At 41.3% G+C, this 24,366-nt stretch overlaps 1 protein-coding gene across 1 annotated transcript; it reads left to right on the forward strand.

Moving 5' to 3' along the window:
• The first annotated feature begins 16,812 nt into the window (after window positions 1–16,812).
• Window positions 16,813–23,686, forward strand: LOC125762173 (uncharacterized). The gene is made up of 3 exons (XM_049424010.1): window positions 16,813–19,297; window positions 20,997–21,203; window positions 23,611–23,686. Exon 1 carries the CDS (start codon window positions 17,275–17,277, stop codon window positions 18,742–18,744), a length of 1,470 nt encoding a protein of 489 aa, XP_049279967.1. The 5' UTR covers window positions 16,813–17,274; the 3' UTR covers window positions 18,745–19,297; window positions 20,997–21,203; window positions 23,611–23,686.
• The last annotated feature ends 680 nt before the right edge of the window (window positions 23,687–24,366 follow it).

Below are 24,366 nucleotides of genomic sequence, written 5' to 3' on the forward strand. Positions count from 1 at the left end.
ACGCTTATTTCCTAATGCTTTCCGTGTGCGTATTTGCAAGACCGATCCCCAACGCATCGACGAAAAAACAACACATTATTGGTCGCTTACTGCTAGCAAATTTCTGCACCGATTCATACCAGCATACCACGAGAAAATACGCCCATTTCCTAATGCTTTCCGTGTGCGTATTTGCAAGACCGATCCCCAACGCATCGACGAAAAAACAACACATTATTGGTCGCTTACTGCTAGCAAATTTCTGCACCGATTCATACCAGCATAACACGAGAAAATACGCCCATTTCCTAATGCTTTCCGTGTGCGTATTTGCAAGACCGATCCCCAACGCATCTACGAAAAAACAACACATTATCGGTCGCTTAATGCTAGCAAATTCCTGCACCGATTTATGCCAGCATACCACGAGAAAATACGCCCATTTCCTAATGCTTTCCGTGCGCGTATTTGCCAGACCAATCCCCAACGCATCTACGAAAAAACAACACATTATCGGTCGCTTACTGCTAGCAAATTTCTGCACCGATTCATACCAGCATACCATGAGAAAATACGCCCATTTCCTAATGCTTCCCGTGTAAATATTTGCAAGACCGATCCCCAACGCATCGACGAAAAAACAACACATTATTGGTCGCTTACTGCTAGCAAATTCCTGCACCGATCCATACCAGCATACCACGAGAAAATACGCCCATTTCCTAATGCTTTCCGTGTGCGTATTTGCAAGACCGATCCCCAACGCATCGACGAAAAAACAACACATTATTGGTCGCTTACTGCTAGCAAATTCCTGCACCGATCCATACCAGCATACCACGAGAAAATACGCCCATTTCCTAATGCTTTCCGTGTGCGTATTTGCAAGACCGATCCCCAACGCATCTACGAAAAAACAACACATTATTGGTCACTTACTGCTAGCAAATTCCTGCACCGATCCATACCAGCATACCACGAGAAAATACGCCCATTTCCTAATGCTTTCCGTGTGCGTATTTGCAAGACCGATCCCCAACGCATCTACGGAAAAACAACACATTATCGGTCGCTTACTGCTAGCAAATTCCTGCACCGATTTATGCCAGCATACCACGAGAAAATACGCCCATTTCCTAATGCTTCCCGTGTAAGTATTTGCCTGACCGATCCCCAACGCATCTACGGAAAAACAACACATTATCGGTCGCTTACTGCTAGCAAATTCCTGCACCGATTTATGCCAGCATACCACGAGAAAATACGCCCATTTTCTAATGCTTTCCGTGTGCGTATTTGCCAGACCGATCCCCAAAGCATCTACGGAAAAACAACACATTATCGGACGCTTACTGCTAGCAAATTCCTGCACCGATCCATACCAGCATACCACGAGAAAATACGCCCATTTCCTAATGCTTTCCGTGTGCGTATTTGCAAGACCGATCCCCAACGCATCTACGAAAAAACAACACATTATTGGTCACTTACTGCTAGCAAATTCCTGCACCGATCCATACCAGCATACCACGAGAAAATACGCCCATTTCCTAATGCTTTCCGTGTGCGTATTTGCAAGACCGATCCCCAACGCATCTACGGAAAAACAACACATTATCGGTCGCTTACTGCTAGCAAATTCCTGCACCGATTTATGCCAGCATACCACGAGAAAATACGCCCATTTTCTAATGCTTTCCGTGTGCGTATTTGCCAGACCGATCCCCAAAGCATCTACGGAAAAACAACACATTATCGGACGCTTACTGCTAGCAAATTCCTGCACCGATCCATACCAGCATACCACGAGAAAATACGCCCATTTCCTAATGCTTTCCGTGTGCGTATTTGCAAGACCGATCCCCAACGCATCGGCGAAAAAACAACACATTATTGGTCGCTTACTGCTAGCAAATTCCTGCACCGATCCATACCAGCATACCATGAGAAAATACGCCCATTTCCTAATGCTTCCCGTGTAAATATTTGCAAGACCGATCCCCAACGCATCGACGAAAAAACAACACATTATCGGTCGCTTACCGCTAGCAAATTCCTGCACCGATTTATGCCAGCATACCATGAGAAAATACGCCCATTTCCTAATGCTTCCCGTGTAAGTATTTGCCTGACCGATCCCCAACGCATCTACGGAAAAACCACACATTATCGGTCGCTTACTGCTAGCAAATTCCTGCACCGATTTATGCCAGCATACCACGAGAAAATACGCCCATTTTCTAATGCTTTCCGTGTGCGTATTTGCCAGACCGATCCCCAAAGCATCTACGGAAAAACAACACATTATCGGACGCTTACTGCTAGCAAATTCCTGCACCGATTTATGCCAGCATACCACGAGAAAATACGCCCATTTCCTAATGCTTTCCGTGTGCGTATTTGCAAGACCGATCCCTAACGCATGTACGAAAAAACAACACATTATCGGTCGCTTACTGCTAGCAAATTCCTGCACCGATTTATGCCAGCATACCACGAGAAAATACGCCCATTTCCTAATGCTTTCCGTGTGGGTATTTGCAAGACCGATCCCCAACGCATCGACGAAAAAACAACACATTATCGGTCGCTTACTGCTAGCAAATTCCTGCACCGATTTATGTCAGCATACCACGAGAAAATACGCCCATTTCCTAATGCTTTCCGTGTGCGTATTTGCAAGACCGATCCCCAAAGCATGTACGAAAAAACAACACATTATCGGTCGCTAACTGCTAGCAAATTTCTGCACCGATTCATACCAGCATACCACGAGAAAATACGCCCATTTCCTAATGCTTTCCGTGTGCGTATTTGCAAGACCGATCCCCAAAGCATGTACGAAAAAACAACACATTATCGGTCGATTACTGCTAGCAAATTTCTGCACCGAATCATACCAGCATACCACGAGAAAATACGCCCATTTCCTAATGCTTTCCGTGTGCGTATTTGCAAGACCGATCCCTAACGCATGTACGAAAAAACAACACATTATCGGTCGCTTACTGCTAGCAAATTCCTGCACCGATCCATACCAGCATACCACGAGAAAATACGCCCATTTCCTAATGCTTTCCGTGTGCGTATTTGCAAGACTGATCCCCAACGCATCTACGAAAAAACAACACATTATCGGTCGCTTACTGCTAGCAAATTTCTGCACCGATTCATACCAGCATACCACGAGAAAATACGCCCATTTCCTAATGCTTTCCGTGTGCGTATTTGCCAGACCGATCCCCAAAGCATCGACGAAAAAACAACACATTATCGGTCGCTTACTGCTAGCAAATTTCTGCACCGATTCATACCAGCATACCACGAGAAAATACGCCCATTTCCTAATGCTTTCCGTGTGCGTATTTGCAAGACCGATCCCCAAAGCATGTACGAAAAAACAACACATTATCGGTCGATTACTGCTAGCAAATTTCTGCACCGAATCATACCAGCATACCACGAGAAAATACGCCAATTTCCTAATGCTTTCCGTGTGCGTATTTGCCAGACCGATCCCCCACGCATCTACGAAAAAAACACACATCATCGGTTGCTTACTGCTAGCAGATTCCTGCACCGATCCAAACCAGCATACCACGAGAAAATATGGCCATTTTCTAATGCTTTCCGTGTGCGTATTTGCAAGACCGATCCCCAACGCATCTACAATTAAAAAACATTAGATTTCAGCAAATCAATGAAATGAATTAAATTTAATTTTATTCGCTAAAATTTATTTCAATGTTCTTTCATTTAATTTAATTTTATCAGCTTTGCTTTTAATTCTGGTAACTGTTACCAATCGTTACCAAGAGTGTGCAAGCGTAAGCGCTCGAAACAGAAACAAGTAAAGCGTTTCATACAACACGCCCAATAATTTTGGCTCAATACGGCACTCATGAAAAGGTAGTTACAAAATCGAGAAGCAGAAGCATTTAATTTTAAGGCGGTTGTCAAATTTTGCAGTTCATAATTTATTTGATTTATTTTATATAGATTTGATTCGCTCCGACTTATTTTTAAATTTCTGCTGATTCAAACAACGTATTGTAGCGATTTACTAAAGGCAAAAACCATGCCCATAACAGAAACAACACCCAGCTCTAGGCGAGGAAGTTTGTAATAATGTAAACAAAACCCTAAAGATATTATATTTTTTTCAAAAAAAAAACACGTCGAGCCAAATTTCATAATATATTTTATATAGAATAATTGCTCCGACCGAGGTTTAAATTTCTGCTGATGAAAACAACGTATTGTCGCGTTTTACTAAAGGCAAAATCCATGCCCATAACAGAAACAACACCCAGCTCTAGGCGAGGAAGTTTGTAATAGTGTAAACAAAACCCTAAAGATAATATATTTCTTTCAAAAAAAAACACGTCGAGCCAAATTTCATAATTTATTTTATATAGATTTAATTGCTCCGACTGAAGTTTAAATTTCTGCAGATGAAAACAACGTATTGTAGCGATTTACTAAAGGCAAAATCCATGCCCATAACAGAAACAACACCCAGCTCTAGGCGAGGAAGTTTGTAATAATGTAAACAAAACCCTAAAGATAATATATTTCTTTCAAACAAAACACGTCGAGGAAAATCGGTCACACGAAAAGCGCACACGTTCAGCTTTGCAATTTACAACATGTGTACATCGTTGGTAACCATGCCGATCACAACAATTATCGCTTTCTCATCCCGGACAGGCAGCTTGCCCCATGCGCATAACAGAAACACCCAGCTCTAGGCGAGGAAGTTTGTAATAATGTAAACAAAACCCAACAGATAAAACATTTCTTTCAAAAAAAAACAATTCGAGCCAAACCGGTCACACGACGAGCGCACACGTTAAGCTTTGCAATTTACAGCATGTGTAAACAAAACCTCGAAAACTATGCCGATCACAACAGCTATCGATTTTTCATCTTTGACATGCGGTTTCACCTACAAAGCAACAGGATGCTCGAATGACATCTGTGCCGAATGACATCTGTGTCGAATGACATCTGTTTCAAATCAATATAGCAAACAATATTCGATTCAATTAATTTCAAGCAAATAAAAATAACGCAAATAATATTACTTGAAATTAAATTCAAAGCATTAGGTTTCAGCAAATTCAATGAAATGAATTAAATGTAATTATATTCGCTAAAATTTATTTCAGCGTTCTTTCATTTAATTTAATTATATTAGCTTTTCTTTTAATTGTGGTGACCGTTACCAATCGTTACCAAGAGTGTGCAAGCGTATGCGCTTGAAACAGAAACAAGTAAAGCGTTTCATACAACACGCCCAATAATTTTGGTTCAATACGGCACTCATGAAAAGGTAGTTACAAAATCGAGAAGCAGAAGCATTTAATTTTAAGGCGGTTGTCAAATTTTGCAGTTCATAATTTATTTGATTTATTTTATATAGATTTAATTGCTCCGACTGAAGTTTAAATTTCTGCAGATGAAAACAACGTATTGTAGCGATTTACTAAAGGCAAAATCCATGCCCATAACAGAAACAACACCCAGCTCTAGGCGAGGAAGTTTGTAATAATGTAAACAAAACCCTAAAGATAATATATTTCTTTCAAAAAAACGTCAAGCCAAATTTAATAATTTATTTTATGTAGATTTAATTGCTCCGACCGAGGTTTAAATTTCTGCTGATGAAAACAACGTATTGTAGCGATTTACTAAAGGCAAAATCCATGCCCATAACAGAAACAACACCCAGCTCTAGGCGAGGAAGTTTGTAATAATGTAAACAAAACCCTAAAGATAACATATTTCTTTCAAAAAAACGTCAAGCCAAATTTAATAATTTATTTTGTATAGATTTAATTGCTCCGACCGAGGTTTAAATTTCTGCTGATTAAAACAACGTATTGTAGCGTTTTACTAAAGGCAAAATCCATGCCTATAACAGACACCACACCCAGCTCTAGGCGAGGAAGTTTGTAATAATGTAAACAAACCCCAAAAGATAAAACATTTCTTTCAAACAAAACACGCCGAGGAAAATCGGTCACACGAAAAGCGCACAAGTTCACCTTTGCAATTTATGCCAGCCTGCACCTTTGCTGCACCGTTTTATGCCAGCATACCACGAGAAAATACGCCCATTTCCTAATGCTTTCCGTGTGTGCGTATTTGCCAGATCGATCCCCAACGCATCTACGGAAAAACAACACATTATCGGTCGCTTACTGCTAGCAAATTTGTGCACCGATCCATACCAGCATACCACGAGAAAATACGCCCATTTCCTAATGCTTTCCGTGTGCGTATTTGCAAGACCGATCCCCAAAGCATGTACGAAAAAACAACACATTATCGGTCGCTTACTGCTAGCAAATTCCTGCACCGATTTATGTCAGCATACCACGAGAAAATACGCCCATTTCCTAATGCTTCCCGTGTAAATATTTGCAAGACCGATCCCCAACACATCGACGAAAAAACAACACATTATCGGTCGCTTACTGCTAGCAAATTCCTGCACCGATTTATGCTAGCATACCACGAGAAAATACGCCCATTTCTTAATGCTTTCCGTGTGCGTATTTGCAAGACCGATCCCCAAAGCATGTACGAAAAAACAACACATTATCGGTCGCTAACTGCTAGCAAATTTCTGCACCGATTCATACCAGCATGCCACGAGAAAATACGCCCATTTCTTAACGCTTTCCGTGTGCGTATTTGCCAGACCGATCCCCAAAGCATCTACGGAAAAACAACACATTATCGGACGCTTACTGCTAGCAAATTCCTGCACCGATTTATGCTAGCATACCACGAGAAAATACGCCCATTTCTTAATGCTTTCCGTGTGCGTATTTGCAAGACCGATCCCCAACGCATGTACGAAAAAACAACACATTATCGGTCGCTTACTGCTAGCAAATTCCTGCACCGATTTATGCCAGCATACCACGAGAAAATACGCCCATTTCTTAATGCTTTCCGTGTGCGTATTTGCAAGACCGATCCCCAAAGCATGTACGAAAAAACAACACATTATCGGTCGCTTACTGCTAGCAAATTTCTGCACCGATCCATAGCAGCATACCACGAGAAAATACGCCCATTTTCGAATGCTTTCCGTGTGCGTATTTGCAAGACCGATCCCCAAAGCATGTACGAAAAAACAACACATTATCGGTCGCTTACTGCTAGCAAATTTCTGCACCGATTCATACCAGCATACCACGAGAAAATACGCCCATTTCTTAATGCTTTCCGTGTGCGTATTTGCAAGACCGATCCCCAACGCATGTACGAAAAAACAACACATTATCGGTCGCTTACTGCTAGCAAATTCCTGCACCGATCCATACCAGCATACCACGAGAAAATACGCCCATTTCCTAATGCTTTCCGTGTGCGTATTTGCAAGATCGATCCCCAACGCATGTACGAAAAAACAACACATTATCGGTCGCTTACTGCTAGCAAATTCCTACACCGATTTATGCCAGCATGCCACGAGAAAATACGCCTATTTCCTAATGCTTCCCGTGTAAGTATTTGCCTGACCGATCCCCAAAGCATCTACGGAAAAACAACACATTATCGGTCGCTTACTGCTAGCAAATTCCTGCACCGATTTATGCTAGCATACCACGAGAAAATACGCCCATTTCTTAATGCTTTCCGTGTGCGTATTTGCAAGACCGATCCCCAACGCATGTACGAAAAAACAACACATTATCGGTCGCTTACTGCTAGCAAATTCCTGCACCGATTTATGCCAGCATACCACGAGAAAATACGCCCATTTCTTAATGCTTTCCGTGTGCGTATTTGCAAGACCGATCCCCAAAGCATGTACGAAAAAACAACACATTATCGGTCGCTTACTGCTAGCAAATTCCTGCACCGATTTATGCCAGCATACCACGAGAAAATACGCCCATTTTCTAATGCTTTCCGTGTGCGTATTTGCAAGACCGATCCCCAAAGCATGTACGAAAAAACAACACATTATCGGTCGCTTACTGCTAGCAAATTCCTGCACCGATTTATGCCAGCATACCACGAGAAAATACGCCCATTTCTTAATGCTTTCCGTGTGCGTATTTGCAAGACCGATCCCCAAAGCATGTACGAAAAAACAACACATTATCGGTCGCTTACTGCTAGCAAATTTCTGCACCGATTCATACCAGCATACCACGAGAAAATACGCCCATTTCTTAATGCTTTCCGTGTGCGTATTTGCAAGACCGATCCCCAACGCATGTACGAAAAAACAACACATTATCGGTCGCTTACTGCTAGCAAATTCCTGCACCGATTTATGCCAGCATACCACGAGAAAATACGCCCATTTCTTAATGCTTTCCGTGTGCGTATTTGCAAGACCGATCCCCAAAGCATCTACGAAAAAACAACACATTATCGGTCGCTTACTGCTAGCAAATTCCTGCACCGATTTATGCCAGCATACCACGAGAAAATACGCCCATTTTCTAATGCTTTCCGTGTGCGTATTTGCAAGACCGATCCCCAAAGCATCTACGGAAAAACAACACATTATCGGACGCTTACTGCTAGCAAAATTCTGCACCGATTCTTACCAGCATACCACGAGAAAATACGCCCATTTCCTAATGCTTTCCGTGTGCGTATTTGCAAGACCGATCCCCAACGCATCTACGAAAAAACAACACATTATTGGTCACTTACTGCTAGCAAATTCCTGCACCGATCCATACCAGCATACCACGAGAAAATACGCCCATTTCCTAATGCTTTCCGTGTGCGTATTTGCAAGACCGATCCCCAACGCATCTACGGAAAAACAACACATTATCGGTCGCTTACTGCTAGCAAATTCCTGCACCGATTTATGCCAGCATACCACGAGAAAATACGCCCATTTCCTAATGCTTCCCGTGTAAGTATTTGCCTGACCGATCCCCAACGCATCTACGGAAAAACAACACATTATCGGTCGCTTACTGCTAGCAAATTCCTGCACCGATTTATGCCAGCATACCACGAGAAAATACGCCCATTTCCTAATGCTTTCCGTGTGCGTATTTGCAAGACCGATCCCCAACGCATCTACGAAAAAACAACACATTATTGGTCACTTACTGCTAGCAAATTCCTGCACCGATCCATACCAGCATACCACGAGAAAATACGCCCATTTCCTAATGCTTTCCGTGTGCGTATTTGCAAGACCGATCCCCAACGCATCTACGGAAAAACAACACATTATCGGTCGCTTACTGCTAGCAAATTCCTGCACCGATTTATGCCAGCATACCACGAGAAAATACGCCCATTTTCTAATGCTTTCCGTGTGCGTATTTGCCAGACCGATCCCCAAAGCATCTACGGAAAAACAACACATTATCGGACGCTTACTGCTAGCAAATTCCTGCACCGATCCATACCAGCATACCACGAGAAAATACGCCCATTTCCTAATGCTTTCCGTGTGCGTATTTGCAAGACCGATCCCCAACGCATCGGCGAAAAAACAACACATTATTGGTCGCTTACTGCTAGCAAATTCCTGCACCGATCCATACCAGCATACCATGAGAAAATACGCCCATTTCCTAATGCTTCCCGTGTAAATATTTGCAAGACCGATCCCCAACGCATCGACGAAAAAACAACACATTATCGGTCGCTTACCGCTAGCAAATTCCTGCACCGATTTATGCCAGCATACCATGAGAAAATACGCCCATTTCCTAATGCTTCCCGTGTAAGTATTTGCCTGACCGATCCCCAACGCATCTACGGAAAAACCACACATTATCGGTCGCTTACTGCTAGCAAATTCCTGCACCGATTTATGCCAGCATACCACGAGAAAATACGCCCATTTTCTAATGCTTTCCGTGTGCGTATTTGCCAGACCGATCCCCAAAGCATCTACGGAAAAACAACACATTATCGGACGCTTACTGCTAGCAAATTCCTGCACCGATTTATGCCAGCATACCACGAGAAAATACGCCCATTTCCTAATGCTTTCCGTGTGCGTATTTGCAAGACCGATCCCTAACGCATGTACGAAAAAACAACACATTATCGGTCGCTTACTGCTAGCAAATTCCTGCACCGATTTATGCCAGCATACCACGAGAAAATACGCCCATTTCCTAATGCTTTCCGTGTGGGTATTTGCAAGACCGATCCCCAACGCATCGACGAAAAAACAACACATTATCGGTCGCTTACTGCTAGCAAATTCCTGCACCGATTTATGTCAGCATACCACGAGAAAATACGCCCATTTCCTAATGCTTTCCGTGTGCGTATTTGCAAGACCGATCCCCAAAGCATGTACGAAAAAACAACACATTATCGGTCGCTAACTGCTAGCAAATTTCTGCACCGATTCATACCAGCATACCACGAGAAAATACGCCCATTTCCTAATGCTTTCCGTGTGCGTATTTGCAAGACCGATCCCCAAAGCATGTACGAAAAAACAACACATTATCGGTCGATTACTGCTAGCAAATTTCTGCACCGAATCATACCAGCATACCACGAGAAAATACGCCCATTTCCTAATGCTTTCCGTGTGCGTATTTGCAAGACCGATCCCTAACGCATGTACGAAAAAACAACACATTATCGGTCGCTTACTGCTAGCAAATTCCTGCACCGATCCATACCAGCATACCACGAGAAAATACGCCCATTTCCTAATGCTTTCCGTGTGCGTATTTGCAAGACTGATCCCCAACGCATCTACGAAAAAACAACACATTATCGGTCGCTTACTGCTAGCAAATTTCTGCACCGATTCATACCAGCATACCACGAGAAAATACGCCCATTTCCTAATGCTTTCCGTGTGCGTATTTGCAAGACCGATCCCCAAAGCATGTACGAAAAAACAACACATTATCGGTCGATTACTGCTAGCAAATTTCTGCACCGAATCATACCAGCATACCACGAGAAAATACGCCAATTTCCTAATGCTTTCCGTGTGCGTATTTGCCAGACCGATCCCCCACGCATCTACGAAAAAAACACACATCATCGGTTGCTTACTGCTAGCAGATTCCTGCACCGATCCAAACCAGCATACCACGAGAAAATATGGCCATTTTCTAATGCTTTCCGTGTGCGTATTTGCAAGACCGATCCCCAACGCATCTACAATTAAAAAACATTAGATTTCAGCAAATCAATGAAATGAATTAAATTTAATTTTATTCGCTAAAATTTATTTCAATGTTCTTTCATTTAATTTAATTTTATCAGCTTTGCTTTTAATTCTGGTAACTGTTACCAATCGTTACCAAGAGTGTGCAAGCGTAAGCGCTCGAAACAGAAACAAGTAAAGCGTTTCATACAACACGCCCAATAATTTTGGCTCAATACGGCACTCATGAAAAGGTAGTTACAAAATCGAGAAGCAGAAGCATTTAATTTTAAGGCGGTTGTCAAATTTTGCAGTTCATAATTTATTTGATTTATTTTATATAGATTTGATTCGCTCCGACTTATTTTTAAATTTCTGCTGATTCAAACAACGTATTGTAGCGATTTACTAAAGGCAAAAACCATGCCCATAACAGAAACAACACCCAGCTCTAGGCGAGGAAGTTTGTAATAATGTAAACAAAACCCTAAAGATATTATATTTTTTTCAAAAAAAAAACACGTCGAGCCAAATTTCATAATATATTTTATATAGAATAATTGCTCCGACCGAGGTTTAAATTTCTGCTGATGAAAACAACGTATTGTCGCGTTTTACTAAAGGCAAAATCCATGCCCATAACAGAAACAACACCCAGCTCTAGGCGAGGAAGTTTGTAATAGTGTAAACAAAACCCTAAAGATAATATATTTCTTTCAAAAAAAAACACGTCGAGCCAAATTTCATAATTTATTTTATATAGATTTAATTGCTCCGACTGAAGTTTAAATTTCTGCAGATGAAAACAACGTATTGTAGCGATTTACTAAAGGCAAAATCCATGCCCATAACAGAAACAACACCCAGCTCTAGGCGAGGAAGTTTGTAATAATGTAAACAAAACCCTAAAGATAATATATTTCTTTCAAACAAAACACGTCGAGGAAAATCGGTCACACGAAAAGCGCACACGTTCAGCTTTGCAATTTACAACATGTGTACATCGTTGGTAACCATGCCGATCACAACAATTATCGCTTTCTCATCCCGGACAGGCAGCTTGCCCCATGCGCATAACAGAAACACCCAGCTCTAGGCGAGGAAGTTTGTAATAATGTAAACAAAACCCAACAGATAAAACATTTCTTTCAAAAAAAAACAATTCGAGCCAAACCGGTCACACGACGAGCGCACACGTTAAGCTTTGCAATTTACAGCATGTGTAAACAAAACCTCGAAAACTATGCCGATCACAACAGCTATCGATTTTTCATCTTTGACATGCGGTTTCACCTACAAAGCAACAGGATGCTCGAATGACATCTGTGCCGAATGACATCTGTGTCGAATGACATCTGTTTCAAATCAATATAGCAAACAATATTCGATTCAATTAATTTCAAGCAAATAAAAATAACGCAAATAATATTACTTGAAATTAAATTCAAAGCATTAGGTTTCAGCAAATTCAATGAAATGAATTAAATGTAATTATATTCGCTAAAATTTATTTCAGCGTTCTTTCATTTAATTTAATTATATTAGCTTTTCTTTTAATTGTGGTGACCGTTACCAATCGTTACCAAGAGTGTGCAAGCGTATGCGCTTGAAACAGAAACAAGTAAAGCGTTTCATACAACACGCCCAATAATTTTGGTTCAATACGGCACTCATGAAAAGGTAGTTACAAAATCGAGAAGCAGAAGCATTTAATTTTAAGGCGGTTGTCAAATTTTGCAGTTCATAATTTATTTGATTTATTTTATATAGATTTAATTGCTCCGACTGAAGTTTAAATTTCTGCAGATGAAAACAACGTATTGTAGCGATTTACTAAAGGCAAAATCCATGCCCATAACAGAAACAACACCCAGCTCTAGGCGAGGAAGTTTGTAATAATGTAAACAAAACCCTAAAGATAATATATTTCTTTCAAAAAAACGTCAAGCCAAATTTAATAATTTATTTTATGTAGATTTAATTGCTCCGACCGAGGTTTAAATTTCTGCTGATGAAAACAACGTATTGTAGCGATTTACTAAAGGCAAAATCCATGCCCATAACAGAAACAACACCCAGCTCTAGGCGAGGAAGTTTGTAATAATGTAAACAAAACCCTAAAGATAACATATTTCTTTCAAAAAAACGTCAAGCCAAATTTAATAATTTATTTTGTATAGATTTAATTGCTCCGACCGAGGTTTAAATTTCTGCTGATTAAAACAACGTATTGTAGCGTTTTACTAAAGGCAAAATCCATGCCTATAACAGACACCACACCCAGCTCTAGGCGAGGAAGTTTGTAATAATGTAAACAAACCCCAAAAGATAAAACATTTCTTTCAAACAAAACACGCCGAGGAAAATCGGTCACACGAAAAGCGCACAAGTTCACCTTTGCAATTTATGCCAGCCTGCACCTTTGCTGCACCGTTTTATGCCAGCATACCACGAGAAAATACGCCCATTTCCTAATGCTTTCCGTGTGTGCGTATTTGCCAGATCGATCCCCAACGCATCTACGGAAAAACAACACATTATCGGTCGCTTACTGCTAGCAAATTTGTGCACCGATCCATACCAGCATACCACGAGAAAATACGCCCATTTCCTAATGCTTTCCGTGTGCGTATTTGCAAGACCGATCCCCAAAGCATGTACGAAAAAACAACACATTATCGGTCGCTTACTGCTAGCAAATTCCTGCACCGATTTATGTCAGCATACCACGAGAAAATACGCCCATTTCCTAATGCTTCCCGTGTAAATATTTGCAAGACCGATCCCCAACACATCGACGAAAAAACAACACATTATCGGTCGCTTACTGCTAGCAAATTCCTGCACCGATTTATGCTAGCATACCACGAGAAAATACGCCCATTTCTTAATGCTTTCCGTGTGCGTATTTGCAAGACCGATCCCCAACGCATGTACGAAAAAACAACACATTATCGGTCGCTTACTGCTAGCAAATTCCTGCACCGATCCATACCAGCATACCACGAGAAAATACGCCCATTTCCTAATGCTTTCCGTGTGCGTATTTGCAAGATCGATCCCCAACGCATCGACGAAAAAACAACACATTATCGGTCGCTTACTGCTAGCAAATTCCTGCACCGATTTATGCCAGCATACCACGAGAAAATACGCCCATTTTCTAATGCTTCCCGTGTGCGTATTTGCCAGACCGATCCCCAAAGCATCTACGGAAAAACAACACATTATCGGTCGCTTACTGCTAGCAAATTTCTGCACCGATTCATACCAGCATACCACGAGAAAATACGCCCATTTCTTAATGCTTTCCGTGTGCGTATTTGCAAGACCGATCCCCAACGCATGTACGAAAAAACAACACATTATCGGTCGCTTACTGCTAGCAAATTCCTGCACCGATTTATGCCAGCATACCACGAGAAAATACGCCCATTTCCTAATGCTTCCCGTGTAAGTATTTGCCTGACCGATCCCCAACGCATCTACGGAAAAACAACACATTATCGGTCGCTTACTGCTAGCAAATTTGTGCACCGATCCATACCAGCATACCACGAGAAAATACGCCCATTTCCTAATGCTTTCCGTGTGCGTATTTGCAAGACCGATCCCCAAAGCATCTACGAAAAAACAACACATTATCGGTCGCTTACTGCTAGCAAATTCCTGCACCGATCCATACCAGCATACCACGAGAAAATACGCCCATTTCCTAATGCTTTCCGTGTGCGTATTTGCAAGATCGATCCCCAACGCATGTACGAAAAAACAACACATTATCGGACGCTTACTGCTAGCAAATTCCTGCACCGATTTATGCCAGCATACCACGAGAAAATACGCCCATTTCCTAATGCTTCCCGTGTAAGTATTTGCCTGACCGATCCCCAACGCATCTACGGAAAAACAACACATTATCGGTCGCTTACTGCTAGCAAATTCCTGCACCGATTTATGCCAGCATACCACGAGAAAATACGCCCATTTTCTAATGCTTTCCGTGTGCGTATTTGCCAGACCGATCCCCAAAGCATCTACGGAAAAACAACACATTATCGGACGCTTACTGCTAGCAAATTCCTGCACCGATTTATGCCAGCATACCACGAGAAAATACGCCCATTTATTAATGCTTTCCGTGTGCGTATTTGCAAGACCGATCCCCAACGCATCGACGAAAAAACAACACATTATCGGTCGCTTACTGCTAGCAAATTCCTGCACCGATTTATGTCAGCATACCACGAGAAAATACGCCCATTTCCTAACGCTTTCCGTGTGCGTATTTGCCAGACCGATCCCCAAAGCATCTACGGAAAAACAACACATTATCGGTCGCTTACTGCTAGCAAATTCCTGCACCGATTTATGCCAGCATACCACGAGAAAATACGCCCATTTTTTAATGCTTTCCGTGTGCGTATTTGCCAGACCGATCCCCAAAGCATCTACGGAAAAACAACACATTATCGGACGCTTACTGCTAGCAAATTCCTGCACCGATTTATGCCAGCATACCACGAGAAAATACGCCCATTTCCTAATGTTTTCCGTGTGCGTATTTGCAAGACCGATCCCCAACGCATCGACGAAAAAACAACACATTATCGGTCGCTTACTGCTAGCAAATTCCTGCACCGATTTATGTCAGCATACCACGAGAAAATACGCCCATTTCCTAATGCTTTCCGTGTGCGTATTTGCAAGACCGATCCCCAAAGCATGTACGAAAAAACAACACATTATCGGTCGCTAACTGCTAGCAAATTCCTGCACCGATTCATACCAGCATGCCACGAGAAAATACGCCCATTTCTTAACGCTTTCCGTGTGCGTATTTGCCAGACCGATCCCCAAAGCATCTACGGAAAAACAACACATTATCGGACGCTTACTGCTAGCAAATTCCTGCACCGATCCATACCAGCATACCACGAGAAAATACGCCCATTTCCTAATGCTTTCCGTGTGCGTATTTGCAAGACCGATCCCCAACGCATGTACGAAAAAACAACACATTATCGGTCGCTTACTGCTAGCAAATTCCTGCACCGATTTATGCCAGCATACCACGAGAAAATACGCCCATTTCCTAATGCTTCCCGTGTAAGTATTTGCCTGACCGATCCCCAACGCATCTACGGAAAAACAACACATTATCGGTCGCTTACTGCTAGCAAATTTGTGCACCGATCCATACCAGCATACCACGAGAAAATACGCCCATTTCCTAATGCTTTCCGTGTGCGTATTTGCAAGACCGATCCCCAACGCATGTACGAAAAAACAACACATTATCGGTCGCTTACTGCTAGCAAATTTCTGCACCGATCCATAGCAGCATACCACGAGAAAATACGCCCATTTTCGAATGCTTTCCGTGTGCGTATTTGCAAGACCGATCCCCAAAGCATGTACGAAAAAACAACACATTATCGGTCGCTTACTGCTAGCAAATTTCTGCACCGATTCATACCAGCATACCACGAGAAAATACGCCCATTTCTTAATGCTTTCCGTGTGCGTATTTGCAAGACCGATCCCCAACGCATGTACGAAAAAACAACACATTATCGGTCGCTTACTGCTAGCAAATTCCTGCACCGATCCATACCAGCATACCACGAGAAAATACGCCCATTTCCTAATGCTTTCCGTGTGCGTATTTGCAAGATCGATCCCCAACGCATCGACGAAAAAACAACACATTATTGGTCGCTTACTGCTAGCAAATTCCTGCACCGATCCATACCAGCATACCATGAGAAAATACGCCCATTTCCTAATGCTTTCCGTGTGCGTATTTGCAAGACCGATCCCCAACGCATCGACGAAAAAACAACACATTATTGGTCGCTTACTGCTAGCAAATTCCTGCACCGATCCATACCAGCATACCATGAGAAAATACGCCCATTTCCTAATGCTTTCCTTGTGCGTATTTGCAAGACCGATCCCTAACGCATGTACGAAAAAACAACACATTATCGGTCGCTTACTGCTAGCAAATTCCTGCACCGATTTATGCCAGCATACCACGAGAAAATACGCTTATTTCCTAATGCTTTCCGTGTGCGTATTTGCAAGACCGATCCCCAACGCATGTACGAAAAACAACACATTATCGGTCGCTTACTGCTAGCAAATTCCTGCACCGATTTATGCCAGCATACCACGAGAAAATACGCCCATTTTCTAATGCTTCCCGTGTGCGTATTTGCCAGACCGATCCCCAAAGCATCTACGGAAAAACAACACATTATCGGACGCTTACTGCTAGCAAATTCCTGCACCGATCCATACCAGCATACCACGAGAAAATACGCCCATTTCCTAATGTTTTCCGTGTGCGTATTTGCAAGACCGATCCCCAACGCATCGACGAAAAAACAACACATTATCGGTCGCTTACTGCTAGCAAATTCCTGCACCGATTTATGTCAGCATACCACGAGAAAATACGCCCATTTCCTAATGCTTTCCGTGTGCGTATTTGCAAGACCGATCCCCAAAGCATGTACGAAAAAACAACACATTATCGGTCGCTAACTGCTAGCAAATTTCTGCACCGATTCATACCAGCATGCCACGAGAAAATACGCCCATTTCTTAACGCTTTCCGTGTGCGTATTTGCAAGACCGATCCCCAACGCATGTACGAAAAAACAACACATTATCGGTCGCTTACTGCTAGCAAATTCCTGCACCGATTTATGCCAGCATACCACGAGAAAATACGCCCATTTCTTAATGCTTTCCGTGTGCGTATTTGCAAGACCGATCCCCAAAGCATGTACGAAAAAACAACACATTATCGGTCGCTTACTGCTAGCAAATTCCTGCACCGATTTATGCCAGCATACCACGAGAAAATACGCCCATTTTCTAATGCTTTCCGTGTGCGTATTTGCAAGACCGATCCCCAAAGCATGTACGAAAAAACAACACATTATCGGTCGCTTACTGCTAGCAAATTCCTGCACCGATTTATGCCAGCATACCACGAGAAAATACGCCCATTTCTTAATGCTTTCCGTGTGCGTATTTGCAAGACCGATCCCCAAAGCATGTACGAAAAAACAACACATTATCGGTCGCTTACTGCTAGCAAATTTCTGCGCCGATTCATACCAGCATACCACGAGAAAATACGCCCATTTCTTAATGCTTTCCGTGTGCGTATTTGCAAGACCGATCCCCAACGCATGTACGAAAAAACAACACATTATCGGTCGCTTACTGCTAGCAAATTCCTGCACCGATTTATGCCAGCATACCACGAGAAAATACGCCCATTTCTTAATGCTTTCCGTGTGCGTATTTGCAAGACCGATCCCCAAAGCATCTACGAAAAAACAACACATTATCGGTCGCTTACTGCTAGCAAATTCCTGCACCGATTTATGCCAGCATACCACGAGAAAATACGCCCATTTTCTAATGCTTTCCGTGTGCGTATTTGCAAGACCGATCCCCAAAGCATCTACGGAAAAACAACACATTATCGGACGCTTACTGCTAGCAAAATTCTGCACCGATTCTTACCAGCATACCACGAGAAAATACGCCCATTTCCTAATGCTTTCCGTGTGCGTATTTGCAAGACCGATCCCCAAAGCATCTACAATTAAAAAACATTAGATTTCAGCAAATCAATGAAATGAATTAAATTTAATTTTATTCGCTAAAATTTATTTCAATGTTCTTTCATTTAATTTAATTTTATCAGCTTTGCTTTTAATTCTGGTAACCGTTACTAATCGTTACCAAGAGTGTGCAAGCGTTTGCGCTTGAAACAGAAACAAGTAAAGCGTTTCATACGACACGCCCAATAATTTTGGCTCAATACGGCACTCATGAAAAGGTAGTTACAAAATCGAGAAGCAGAAGCATTTAATTTTAAGGCGGTTGTCAAATTTTGCAGTTCATAATTTATTTGATTTATTTTATATAGATTTGATTCGCTCCGACTTATTTTTAAATTTCTGCTGATTAAAACAATGTATTGTAGCGATTTACTAAAGGCAAAAACCATGCCCATAACAGAAACAACACCCAGCTCTAGGCGAGGAAGTTTGTAATAATGTAAACAAAACCCTAAAGATAATATATTTCTTTCAAAAAAAAAACACGTCGAGCCAAATTTCATAATATATTTTATATAGAATAATTGCTCCGACCGAGGTTTAAATTTCTGCTGATGAAAACAACGTATTGTAGCGATTTACTAAAGGCAAAATCCATGCCCATAACAGAAACAACACCCAGCTCTAGGCGAGGAAGTTTGTAATAATGTAAACAAAACCCTAAAGATAATATATTTCTTTTAAAAAAAAACACGTCAAGCCAAATTTCATAATTTATTTTATATAAATTTAATTGCTCGGACCGGGGTTTAAATTTCTGCTGATGAAAACAACGTATTGTAGCGATTTATTAAAGGCAAAATCCATGCCCATAACAGAAACAACACCCAGCTCTAGGCGAGGAAGTTTGTAATAATGTAAACAAAACCCTAAAGATTATATATTTCTTTCAAACAAAACACGTCGAGGAAAATCGGTCACACGAAAAGCGCACACGTTCAGCTTTGCAATTTACAACATGTGTACATCGTTGGTAACCATGCCGATCACAACAATTATCGCTTTCTCATCCCGGACAGGCAGCTTGCCCCATGCGCATAACAGAAACACCCAGCTCTAGGCGAGGAAGTTTGTAATAATGTAAACAAAACCCAACAGATAAAACATTTCTTTCAAAAAAAAACAATTCGAGCCAAACCGGTCACACGACGAGCGCACACGTTAAGCTTTGCAATTTACAGCATGTGTAAACAAAACCTCGAAAACTATGCCGATCACAACAGCTATCGATTTTTCATCTTTGACATGCGGTTTCACCTACAAAGCAACAGGATGCTCGAATGACATCTGTGCCGAATGACATCTGTGTCGAATGACATCTGTTTCAAATCAATATAGCAAACAATATTCGATTCAATTAATTTCAAGCAAATAAAAACATCGCAAATAATATTTGTTCGCGATCGATCCCTACGTTGTGAATTTTAGTTTTCTTTCGGAACGGTGAAAAATTAATCTGGAGCGCGGTTTCTCGCTTGACCGTTCGGCGTACGTATTTTATTACAAGTGCAGTGATTTTTCGCAATGGTTCTTAGCCCTAACGGTCCTTACACTAACACAACTAACCTCTGCGTTCGTAACGCTACCCCGGTGAAAACAATAATGCATTAATCGGAATAATAAATTTCAACTGTCAAATGAGTGTAACGCATACGAAACGTAAACAATATTACATGAAATTAAATTCAAAAACATTAGATTTCAGCAAATTCAATGAAATGAATTAAATTTAATTATATTCGCTAAAATTTATTTCAGCGTTCTTTCATTTAATTTAATTATATTAGCTTTTCTTTTAATTGTGGTGACCGTTACCAATCGTTACCAAGAGTGTGCAAGCGTATGCGCTTGAAACAGAAACAAGTAAAGCGTTTCATACAACACGCCCAATAATTTTGGCTCAATACGGCACTCATGAAAAGGTAGTTACAAAATCGAGAAGCAGAAGCATTTAATTTTAAGGCGGTTGTCAAATTTTGCAGTTCATAATTTATTTGATTTATTTTATATAGATTTAATTGCTCCGACTGAAGTTTAAATTTCTGCAGATGAAAACAACGTATTGTAGCGATTTACTAAAGGCAAAATCCATGCCCATAACAGAAACAACACCCAGCTCTAGGCGAGGAAGTTTGTAATAATGTAAACAAAACCCTAAAGATAACATATTTCTTTCAAAAAAACGTCAAGCCAAATTTAATAATTTATTTTGTATAGATTTAATTGCTCCGACCGAGGTTTAAATTTCTGCTGATGAAAACAACGTTTTGTAGCGATTTACTAAAGGCAAAATCCATGCCCATAACAGAAACAACACCCAGCTCTAGGCGAGGAAGTTTGTAATAATGTAAACAAAACCCTAAAGATAAATATTTCTTTCAAAAAAAAAACGTCAAGCCAAATTTCATAATTTATTTTATATAGATTTAATTGCTCCGACTGAGGTTTAAATTTCTGCTGATTAAAACAACGTATTGTAGCGTATTACTAACGGCAAAATCCATGCCTATAACAGACACCACACCCAGCTCTAGGCGAGGAAGTTTGTAATAATGTAAACAAACCCCAAAAGATAAAACATTTCTTTCAAACAAAACACGTCGAGGAAAATCGGTCACACGAAAAGCGCACAAGTTCACCTTTGCAATTTATGCCAGCCTGCACCTTTGCTGCACCGTTTTATGCCAGCATACCACGAGAAAATACGCCCATTTCCTAATGCTTTCCGTGTGTGCGTATTTGCCAGATCGATCCCCAACGCATCTACGGAAAAACAACACATTACCGGTCGCTTACTGCTAGCAAATTCCTGCACCGATTTATGCCAGCATACCACGAGAAAATACGCCCATTTCCTAATGCTTTCCGTGTGCGTATTTGCAAGACCGATCCCCAAAGCATCTACGAAAAAACCACACATCATCGGTTGCTTACTGCTAGCAAATTCCTGCACCGATCCATACCAGCATACCACGAGAAAGTACGCCCATTTCCTAATGATTTCCGTGTGCGTATTTGCAAGACCGATCCCCAACGCATCTACGAAAAAAACCACACATCATCGGTTGCTTACTGCTAGCAAATTTCTGCACCGATCCATACCAGCATACCACGAGAAAATACGCCCATTTCCTAATGCTTTCCGTGTGCGTATTTGCAAGACCGATCCCCAACGCATGTACGAAAAAACAACACATTATCGGTCGCTTACTGCTAGCAAATTCCTGCACCGATCCATACCAGCATACCACGAGAAAATACGCCCATTTCCTAATGCTTTCCGTGTGCGTATTTGCAAGACTGATCCCCAACGCATCTACGAAAAAACAACACATTATCGGTCGCTTACTGCTAGCAAATTTCTGCACCGATTCATACCAGCATACCACGAGAAAATACGCCCATTTCCTAATGCTTTCCGTGTGCGTATTTGCCAGACCGATCCCCAAAGCATCGACGAAAAAACAACACATTATCGGTCGCTTACTGCTAGCAAATTTCTGCACCGATTCATACCAGCATACCACGAGAAAATACGCCCATTTCCTAATGCTTTCCGTGTGCGTATTTGCCAGACCGATCCCCAAAGCATCGACGAAAAAACAACACATTATCGGTCGCTTACTGCTAGCAAATTCCTGCACCGATCCATACCAGCATACCACGAGAAAATACGCCCATTTCCTAATGCTTTCCGTGTGCGTATTTGCCAGACCGATCCCCCACGCATCTACGAAAAAAACACACATTATCGGTTGCTTACTGCTAGCAGATTCCTGCACCGATCCAAACCAGCATACCACGAGAAAATATGGCCATTTTCTAATGCTTTCCGTGTGCGTATTTGCAAGACCGATCCCCAACGCATCTACAATTAAAAAACATTAGATTTCAGCAAATCAATGAAATGAATTAAATTTAATTTTATTCGCTAAAATTTATTTCAATGTTCTTTCATTTAATTTAATTTTATCAGCTTTGCTTTTAATTCTGGTAACCGTTACCAATCGTTACGAAGAGTGTGCAAGCGTAAGCGCTCGAAACAGAAACAAGTAAAGCGTTTCATACAACACGCCCAATAATTTTGGCTCAATACGGCACTCATGAAAAGGTAGTTACAAAATCGAGAAGCAGAAGCATTTAATTTTAAGGCGGTTGTCAAATTTTGCAGTTCATAATTTATTTGATTTATTTTATATAGATTTGATTCGCTCCGACTTATTTTTAAATTTCTGCTGATTAAAACAACGTATTGTAGCGATTTACTAAAGGCAAAATCCATGCCCATAACAGAAACAACACCCAGCTCTAGGCGAGGAAGTTTGTAATAATGTAAACAAAACCCTAAAGATATATATTTCTTTCAAAAAAAAAACACGTCGAGCCAACTTTCATAACTTATTTTATATAGATTTAATTGCTCCGACCGAGGTTTAATGTTTCTGCTGATGCAAATAACGTATTGTCGCGTTATACTAAAGGCAAAATCCATGCCCATAACAGAAACAACACCCAGCTCTAGGCGAGGAAGTTTGTAATAATGTAAACAAAACCCTAAAGATATTATATTTTTTTCAAAAAAAAAAACGTCTAGCCAAATTTCATAATATATTTTATATAGAATAATTGCTCCGACCGAGGTTTAAATTTCTGCTGATGAAAACAACGTTTTGTAGCGATTTACTAAAGGCAAAATCCATGCCCATAACAGAAACAACACCCAGCTCTAGGCGAGGAAGTTTGTAATAATGTAAACAAAACCCTAAAGATAATATATTTCTTTCAAAAAAAAAAAAACATCGAGTCAAATATCATAATTTATTTTATATGGATTTAATTGCTCCGACTGAGGTTTAAATTTCTGCTGATTAAAACAACGTATTGTAGCGTTTTACTAAAGGCAAAATCCATGCCTATAACAGACACCACACCCAGCTCTAGGCGAGGAAGTTTGTAATAATGTAAACAAACCCCAAAAGATAAAACATTTCTTTCAAACAAAACACGCCGAGGAAAATCGGTCACACGAAAAGCGCACAAGTTCACCTTTGCAATTTATGCCAGCCTGCACCTTTGCTGCACCGATTTATGCCAGCATACCACGAGAAAATACGCCCATTTCCTAATGCTTTCCGTGTGCGTATTTGCCAGATCGATCCCCAACGCATCTACGGAAAACAACACATTATCGGTCGCTTACTGCTAGCAAATTTCGCACTGATTTATGCCAGCTTACACGAGAAAATACGCCCATTTCCTAATGCTATCCGTGTGCGTATTTGCAAGACCGATCCCTAACGCATGTACGAAAAAACAACACATTATCGGTCGCTTACTGCTAGCAAATTCCTGCACCGATCCATACCAGCATACCACGAGAAAATACGCCCATTTCCTAATGCTTTCCGTGTGCGTATTTGCAAGACCGATCCCCAACGCATCGACGAAAAAACAACACATTATTGGTCGCTTACTGCTAGCAAATTCCTGCACCGATCCATACCAGCATACCATGAGAAAATACGCCCATTTCCTAATGCTTCCCGTGTAAATATTTGCAAGACCGATCCCCAGCGCATCGACGAAAAAACAACACATTATTGGTCG

This window comes from Anopheles funestus, chromosome X, assembly GCF_943734845.2.
Source record: "Anopheles funestus chromosome X, idAnoFuneDA-416_04, whole genome shotgun sequence".
Classification (NCBI taxonomy): domain Eukaryota; kingdom Metazoa; phylum Arthropoda; class Insecta; order Diptera; family Culicidae; genus Anopheles; species Anopheles funestus.